General features: G+C 36.3%; 1 protein-coding gene across 2 annotated transcripts; it reads right to left on the bottom strand.

Moving 5' to 3' along the window:
• Positions 1–1,221: 1,221 nt before the first annotated feature.
• Positions 1,222–8,649, bottom strand: LOC133285225 (uncharacterized). 2 transcript variants are annotated; one of them, XM_061482427.1, is made up of 13 exons: positions 8,401–8,649; positions 8,051–8,188; positions 7,750–7,831; positions 6,907–6,983; positions 6,270–6,379; positions 5,471–5,591; positions 4,677–4,793; positions 4,482–4,573; positions 3,863–3,929; positions 3,638–3,716; positions 3,475–3,566; positions 2,159–2,302; positions 1,222–1,737 (listed from the first exon to the last, which is right to left on the bottom strand). In XM_061482427.1, the coding sequence occupies exons 1-13, from the start codon at positions 8,593–8,595 to the stop codon at positions 1,597–1,599; spliced, it is 1,455 nt and encodes a 484-aa protein (XP_061338411.1). In that variant the 5' UTR covers positions 8,596–8,649; the 3' UTR covers positions 1,222–1,596. The 2 variants fall into 2 exon arrangements, with proteins under 2 accessions (XP_061338411.1, XP_061338412.1); XM_061482428.1 differs by lacking the exon at positions 1,222–1,737 and having other exon boundaries at positions 2,203–2,312.
• Between the last annotated feature and the right edge of the window lie 516 nt (positions 8,650–9,165).

Genomic DNA, 9,165 nt, shown 5'->3' with positions numbered 1-9,165 from the left:
AGTAGGTCCTTACAAGATATGAACATAAAGCCTGAAAGTTTCCAAGCATATTTTAATTTTGTAGCACATAAAGTAGTAGCACACTGGGATCGGATTGCTTTTGTTTGTTTCTTTTTCTTTGGCCCTGCTGTTTTTTCTTTTTTTCTATCTTGGAGAACAAAGGGAGGAATTGTCTTTGTGGTAGTCCATTTCTTCTATTTTGTGTGTGCTCTTGCTTGCTTTTTTCCCCCTCTCTCTCTCTCTGGATTGTATATTAATCGAGACAATGTTATGAGCGGAATTGTAAGTTAAAACTCATTACCTTACAGTTCTGAAATGTAATTCATATATGTTCTTTATTCATCTAAATATGATGTATACTTCAATCTGATCAGTAGTAGGAATATATTTAGGAGTGAGGATATTCTAACTACAAAAAATTCTCAGTATTAACTTACTACCCATCACATCACTATTGGATCAAAGAGAGAGAATGTTAAAAAGTGTTTGAAGAGAGAGAAAATGTTAATCTAATGGTGATTAAATAGGTAGTAAGTTAGTAGTAGAAAATTTTGGTAGTGAGAATATCTCTCCTCTATATTTAGTTACCTTTTTACGTTCTCAATGTTTTAATATTTTATCATTTAGAGAAGTGACTTCCTGCACAGACTTTCTTGTACTGTCTCTATCTTAAACACACTTTTCAGTGAAAGCAAATGGTAAGATTCAAAGGAAAAAACAGATTGCTTGATGCAGAAACAATGTTATCTCAACTCCTCGTGCCACTTTCGTACAACTTGAAACTAACTTTGCGTTCATCAACCAAAAGCCTAAGCAGAATATAGGGAACTTTGATACCATCACCCACAAGAGCTAGTTTAAAAGACCGGAATACCCAAAACCTTATAAACCTCACATTTGGTTGTATAGGTAAATAACGTGGAACTCATAACATTGCCAACCTCTTTTAAGGAGCCGACATACACCACGGCTTTCACTCACACTTACAACACCTTAGGTATAACACTTTAATCCAGTTTATAAATAGCCCTTTTCATAAACTCAACTTTCAATGAAAGCATCAATTGTTACAGATCTTGAAGTTACCACCTCAAAAACTAGTTCAAAGAGTAAAAATGTCAAAGATCTTATAAATCCCACATTAATTATATAGATAACCAATACGAGAGATTCGTAACACAGAATAACTGTGGAATAAATAATGTATCTATCACCGCACAACCGTTAAAAAAAGGTATGATTAGGCCACTCGAGCAACCCCGTCACCTTTACATTACTTAGTAATGGCTAATAGCTGTAATGATCTTGGTTTTGGGACGGGGGTAAAAAAACAAAATCACATTACTTTTATTTAAGCTTTAATTCAGTCCCCTGCTGAATTCTGTTCGCCTTAAGATTGTCAAGACACATAGTGGAAATGCCTTTGAGATATTCCTAAGGTAAAGTTCAGAAGAAAATTTTGGCAGTATAGGAGAACCAGCAAAGATAACCAACAAGATATTAACTTGCTATAAAACATTGCTGGTTTCTAATGGAAGATATCTACAAGGAACATAAATGTACACGTCATCATCTCTCGTATGATGGCATCATCCGTTACATTTTTATATATATCCCTTTCTTGTGGAGGAAACCAGCAAAAAGACCCCAGAACAATATCTCAACTATTACAAAGGCTAGTGTACCCCACTTTTCGGAATGAAATATGCTCTGTATTAAAGCTTCACTGGCGTCAACCTGCATATTGCATAATAAATTCCCAATTAACCAAATTGAACAATCAAGTATAGGTCTACAAATTGACATCAATGCCTCCCTCCCCCAAAAAAATCGCAATTGTTGTGACAAATTTGGGTATGCTTGGAAAATGAGAAGTAGAGAAAAAGAGGGGGGAAAGGAGTTCCAAGAATCGAATAAAATAAACCACGTCTACACCTGTTCTAGTAGGGTGAAAAAAAAGAACGGAGTGAATATGGAGTGGGATAGAACAGTTAAAGGGTGAGAAAACTCTTTCTATTATTGGAGTGACCAAAATATGTGGGGCGGAATGTTAACTTCGATTTGGTAATAAATTACTCTTCAAATTCCAGCTTAAATATTTTATAATGAAAGAGGACATGAGATGTAAAGATCTAGCCCATTGGAAAAGAAGCATTACCAAGTTATTTTCTGGAGAACGCCAATAGAAACCTTGGATAACTGCTGAGAATATGTCACAAGCAGCCAATGCATATACTATAAGAGCATTCATTCCCATCCATTGTAGTAAAACTGTAGGCTTTCTGAGATGTTCTATGTCAACCTGCAAGAAACTATGTTTTGGTGAAGTAGCAGGTTTTTAATCATTCATCAGTGACTGCAGTCACTAACTTCACTCAAAACAACTACGAATAGAACCGGGAAATACGTTTCAGCCCAACCTATACATCACTACGTCATTATCATCTCATAGAAAGCTAAGACAGTAATTTACAAACTTCGAAGCACTTTTAACAAGCACATACAACTTAGAGGAGATATGCCACAAATACCAAAAAGAATAAATCATCATGGTCTAAAGTCTAAACCAAACAAGAACCCAGCTTCTTTTTCGTTCCTAGTGCCATCAAGAAAACAGTAGGGTTTAAGAATTTCTTGTTTTTCTCTACTCTTGAAGTTTTCCACCTCTTCAGTAAACATTTTTCATCACTTTAACTAAAGGGACTTGAAGAGTCAGTCAAGGTCTTGACTATCCAAAATTAATTCAAGGGGAGGGATTGACAAGAAGAAAGCAGAGGAAGCCTCCTGAGAGTAATCTTCATGGACCTATTATAGCTAGCTATTTAGAGAGAAAGAGAGAGAGGACAAAAACAATAACATTAAGAAGAGAAAAAAGAGTTGGCTTTGACTTGCATTTATAAGAAACAAGAAAATGCAATATTTTGACTTCAACTTGCTTTCATCACAAACAGAAATAGTAAAACATAGCTAGGAAAAGAATTTAAGGATTAATCACACATAATGATATCAAATATAGTCTCAAATGTTCTGCTTTACTATTGAGGGCGAGCTTTGGAGCAAGTAATTACTTGCTCCTTTGTGACTGGAAGGTCACAAGTTCGAGTTTAAGAAATAGTATTTTTGCAAAATGCAAAGATAAGGCTGCATACAATTGACTCTCATCTCTACCGTTGCAAAGTCAGAGAGCTTTTGTGCACTGGGGGAGGGCGTTTGCTCAAGCTCTGCAATTGAGATAAAATGTCACTATTTTTTGGCTGTTTTGGGGAGAGAGCTGTGTGGGTTGACAAAGAGGCACCAACAATTAGTGGCTTAATACCTATAGGTGCATACGAGTGCACCAAGTAAGTCTAACTTGGGCTGTATGAGGCGCTCTCCACTCTCATGAGAATCAAACCAAGTAAGTCTATCTTCCGATTTCTCTTTTTCCCCTAGGGATATAAATTATCTCTATTTATGACACAAGGATGAACTTACAATGTAATAGATAGCAGTCAAGACCAAGCCTGATGCTCCTGCAGTGATGCACATGTAGCTTAATGTGTACAGTGCTTTTGATAAAGGAATTCCTGAAAAACTTACATTTGTTAGTTGGAGTATAGTGCATTTTTTATCTTCAGAAATTAAAATTAGATAGTACCTAAAATCTCCAGAATGTATCCTATTAGCAATAGAGAGAAGGAAAACACAGACCAAAGAAATACCCTCTGCTTGTGGTCCTGAATGGAGAAGACACTAATTGATATCATAAAATCTATATATATATATATATATCAGAGATAAATTTTACATCTTCCGCCTCTATATCATAAGAAAGACACCAGTATTAGATTTTTATACATTGTGCAAGAGTCATAATCCGGACCTGTAAGAGTACAAGTATGTGCCCAAATTGCAATCCCACAAAACATGTAATGGCAGCCATCAGTGAACTGGAAGATTCAAGAAAATAAATTAGCAACCAATGTATTAATAAGAATTTAAGGCTGTCAAAATGGGCCTAACCTTATGGTCAGCCCAAATAGTCCAATATAAAATATCGGATGGACCAACTAATGTTGGCCCAACCTAAATCTGAGCCGGTCTGGGTCCAGTCTGAATTTAGACTAGCCCACACAAAATTCAAGAAGACCCAGCCAGGCCCAGGATGTGAACCCTATTTCCAAAAATCACTAAAACTTTATCTGTGTTAATCAATTGAAGATAGTTAATGGAATAATTTAATCATTAATTAGGCTGTCTATAGTATAGCACATCAATGCCAATATAATTTCAAAGATATAAATAGCCCTACATGAGAGAACAGCAAAAAAAGATGAACATAACATAAACCAAATACTTTGCAGTTTGCACAACTCAAAAAAATATCTTGATTACTGGCGATTCAAATTGTAAGATGTAACCATAGATTTTCAATGCCACTATAAATCTATAATGATCATAAAAGAAAAGATAAAAGGAGAGAGCAGGGAATGCTTTTTGACCTCAAAATACCCTCTGGGTCAAATGGTGCAAGGCACCATGCAGGTGAATCTCGAGGCAAGGGTCCATAGTCGGGAGAATTAACACTACACTCCTAAAAATGAAAAGGTGGTCAGGAATAAGATCTTTATGGATAAAATACATGAAGTTTGAGTGACAGTAGATTCAACACAGGAGTTATCCGGGAAGGTAATAACCTTTGTTCTTCTATACACAGGACGCTGGTACATATGATGTTCACCAAGAATTGATCTATCTATAAATCCCACTGCATTACAAGGAGGTTCAAGACTGCCCCACACTTCACAATGAACCTGGCAAATAAATATTGTATGTTGAGTTTATTCTCATATAAAAATGAAAATATAAAACAACAATAACCAAAGCCTTTTCCCACAAGGGAGGGAGAATCATGAAAATGAAAATACAAACACAAAATTTAAAATAATAATAGTAATCAGGAAAACTAAGCCATCATAATACATCAAGCATGAGAAGAAATATTAATCATCATAATGTGTCACTACATACATCCATGATTATCACTCTCTTTACATTATTATTTTCTCAGTCCAGAAAGTACATTCATCATTCTTAAATAGCATGATCGTTAAAGCCACTAGTGTTGGTCTAGCGGTGAAGGGTTTGTGTAGTTTGCATGAGGTCACAGGTTCAAACCTAAATGTCACCATTGTATCCAAAAAAAAATAGCATGATGCGTTAATGCTAGTCTATAAGGTGTCATCATTTTATGAAATGCAAACCTAAAGTTCCATTTTTTAAAAAGTGAAGTTATGGATCAATTAAAGAGATGTTTCGTGATTTTTGGAACTACAAAGATGAAGCTCGCAGGTCATCCAACATTACAGAACTATTTGATAGTGTAAGCAAACTGTGCACAAGAAAGTGCAAATCAAAACTTCAGCCAAAAAATTCACTAAATATCTTTCAGCATGCAATGGCACAGAGTGACAGAACTATGCCAACTCACATCTTGAATAATTGATACATGACCAGACCAAAGCAAGTTAGAATATCTGAACTTCCAACTTGGAACATAGAGGCCGTAGAGCAAGCAAAGGTACACTGAGCAAAGTAAGATAGAAAACATCCTGCAGAAAGAAACAGGCAGTTAGCAACAAAGAATATCATAAGCCAGCAAAAATGATGTCCACAGAAATTTAATTTAGACAATTAGATGTGCGGAGCTAGTATCATGATTCAGTTCCGAGAATTTTGGACAGAATCTGCAGGAATATGTGATGTGTTGAGATATATATTCTCACATTAGTTGTATGTGCAACTAATGTGGAGTTTATAAGGTCTTGGGCACTCCCACCCTTTGAGCTAGCTTTTGGGGTGGTGTATCCCAAGGTTCTTTACATGGTATCAGAGCCTGGCCCTGGACCGGTGTGTACAGCGGGGACGCTGTATTCCCAGTGGGGGAGGATGTAATGTCCCACATCGGTTGGAGAGGGGAACGAAGCATGCCTTACAAGGGTGTGGATACCTCTTCTAGTGTGAGGCCTTTTGTGGGGTGTCCCAAGAAACAAAACCGTGAGCTCGACGGTGCTTGTGCGCGGGGCAAAGCGGACAATATCATGCTACAGGGTTTGGGGCTGTTACATATGGTATCAGAGCACAACAATGCAAACCATGATATCAGAAAATGACAAAGAAACATGGCATTGGTAGGTATATCTTATAGTAACAGTCAACATAGAAATAGAAATTTTTAAGTGCCACACTTAGCCCCTTTAAAGCACTAAACACCAGAAAAGTAAACTAACCACTGAATGGAGTATTTCCTCACAAAAGCTACTGGTGAGTCTACCAAAGTATTTTTGTTCACTAGCCAAATCTCTGATATTGAGGCCAAGAAATATCCAATAGATATCCTCTGCATACCATACAAGGAAATTATGTATCAAATTGAAAACACATTTATAAAACTAAAGCAAAAGGAAATTTTTAGTTTCTTAATTGTCACTTTTTTCTCTGTCATGATTCTTATCCATAACAGAACAACCAATTTCAACGACTATTTTTTTTTTTAATAAAACAATTTCTATGAAAAAATGACTCTTGTACTTACTGCAAATCAGCAACCACCCTTAAGTTAAAGCTTATTAGGGAGAAACTTTGTATTCACTTCCTCAATACAATACACCAAGCATTGACATTAACAGTCATGAAGTGGCACTATGAAGAAACTCAGTGCATTTCACTTGTTATCCATACATCAAACAAGTAAGTGATTTCAGAAAGCATCATTGAAACTGTTAATTATCAGCGGCACAAAGTAAATCACAGAGAAAATAATATGTACAACAATAATATCAAACCTACTGAATCATAAAAAAAGAAAAATAAAATAAACCCTAATAATTAGATAGCAAGGATAACAACTTCGCTAGTTGTAGCTACCTGAAGTACACCAAGCCAGCGAATCTTGATCAAATCAACTCCATATGTTAAATTGCCACGCCCATGGAAATACCCACCTATGTATGTTTCAGAAAGAAACATTAAAGCAATGCCTATCAATTGTACACACACACACACACACATATATATATATGTAGTAAAGCAACATTATCAGCCCACTAACAAAAAAATGAGTGAGTTATGCATACTGCAATTACAAAGAAACAAATTTGATGTCATTACTATGAACAAAAGAAGTGCAAAAGAATACGGGGAGAATTTTGTTTAACAAGTTTCAGCTGGTTGGAAAGGTAATCTCGGTGTGTTGAACAAGAAGTGTCTAGCAATGCAGCCAGTGTTTCAATCTAAGGAGTAATGGGAGAGAGACAACTGATAAGGGAAGCTCAGTATCTCCTGCCAACAGTCCAATGGTAAAAATCAAGGGGGGGGGGAACACCTGGGAATAGTGTAATCTCAGGATTCTGATGATTAGCAAATGCTCGATGCACAAGCTAGCTTCCTCTGTCACTGTTCTAGCCTATTATAAGGCCTTGGTGGCAGTTAAGAGGGTGTAAGACGAGCCAGAGCGAGAGTCCCGCAGGTGGTGATCATGGGTGCAGTAGTGGTGATCAAGAGGTCATGGGGCATAATCCCATGACCCGGGTTAAGGGGCTATGGCAGAGTAGCAGACTACATATTGAGCCGAGTGACAAACTGGCTTCCTACAACTTCCTAAGCTCGCGATACCTTACCCTTAGGTCGAGCAGGTCTTCCGGGATCTCATCCAGGAAGCCCTTCATCGGGGAACTCTCCCCGGAACAGTAGCAAAGCAGGAGAACATACCTTGTAGTAACAGCCCCAAAAGGAAAAGCTTAATTGTCCTGAACATGACTTTTTTTGTGGCATTTGGTTTGCTAGATACTTTCTGAAAGGTTATCCAAGAATTAGAACAGTGTTCAAAATTTCAGTTTTTTTCTAATTATTTGTATTTATATAAGAAAGCCACTATACTATACAAGTTACAACGTCCAAAGTCCAAAGTCCAAACCATCACTTTCCAAGTGTTGTACACAACTACAGCATTGACAGTTGAGAGAGAGAGAGAGGCGAGAACAGGGTTTGTAGAAGCAAGATGATTTCGTACCTTGAATACAAGACCGATGGAAACGCCGACGCCAAAGAGAAAAAACGGCATAACAAAATCGGCAAGTGTCACACCAAACCATGGAGAATGATTCAAGGAGGGGAAAGCACTTCCCACATCATCAACTAAAATCATCAACTGCGTCGAAATTTGAGATATTTTAATGCAACCAGATTCCAGATATTGGTAAGCATGACTGAATCTTTATCTAATTGACAATCAAGTTAAAAAAAGTATATTCAAATAATGATTTATTGCTGGTAGGTGAATATTATTTATTGAATAATAAAAAGAAAGATCTTCAATAAACAGGAAACAATTGAGGAAATAGTTGAGAAGTGAGGACGAACCGCAACAGTTAGACCGCGGAAGACATCGAGAGAAGCAAGGCGTTGATTAGGAACAGAAAGGGAGGGTAAAGATTTATCTGGCAAAGGAAATATAGTGTCTTCATCTTGATGAACAATGAGATTTGAGGAATCAACAAGAGGTCTTCGTTCTTCTTCTTCTTCTTCTTCTGCAACATCTTCTATCTGACTTGACATTTCTGAAGAATCTGAACTCCACACTAGATTGACCCAGTTCGCCCTCCAGGTAAGGCTATTTCAGTATTTTCGTAATCACTCGACGTGCACTCTCCTTTTGGGCTAAAGCCAATATTGTAGTTGGTTTTGACTTGTCTCCCGTATAATTAATTAGACCAAATTTGTTGTAACTCAATAGCACACAATACATCAATAGATGTAAGATTTATTAATCTTACCGATATAATTATCTTATCCCAATTATATATGGATTAATATTTTTTATATTTTAGGAGATAAAATTTATCTCCTATATACACGTAAAAGTATATGAAATCCATAATTTCTTTTTCTTTCTCTTTTCTTTAGATAGCTTCACACGGGTCTCATACACTTTTATGTATGTGGGAGATAAAATTATCTTCTACAACATAAAAAACATTAATCTCATTATATATATATAGGGTAAGATATTTCCAGTATAAGAATAAGAAAATTTACACCAAATCTTATTATTGATTTACTTACATCTGACGGCTCAAATATCTAATAAATAAGAATAGTTAGATATAAATAAAATTAACGATCAAG

This window comes from Gastrolobium bilobum, unplaced genomic scaffold (genome assembly GCF_033153095.1).
Source record: "Gastrolobium bilobum isolate Gb01-03AN ecotype WA unplaced genomic scaffold, APGP_CSIRO_Gbil_v1 utg12170, whole genome shotgun sequence".
Taxonomy (NCBI): Eukaryota; Viridiplantae; Streptophyta; class Magnoliopsida; order Fabales; family Fabaceae; genus Gastrolobium; species Gastrolobium bilobum.
Note: the sequence above shows the minus strand (reverse complement) of the source record. Positions and strands in the feature narration are given on the sequence as shown.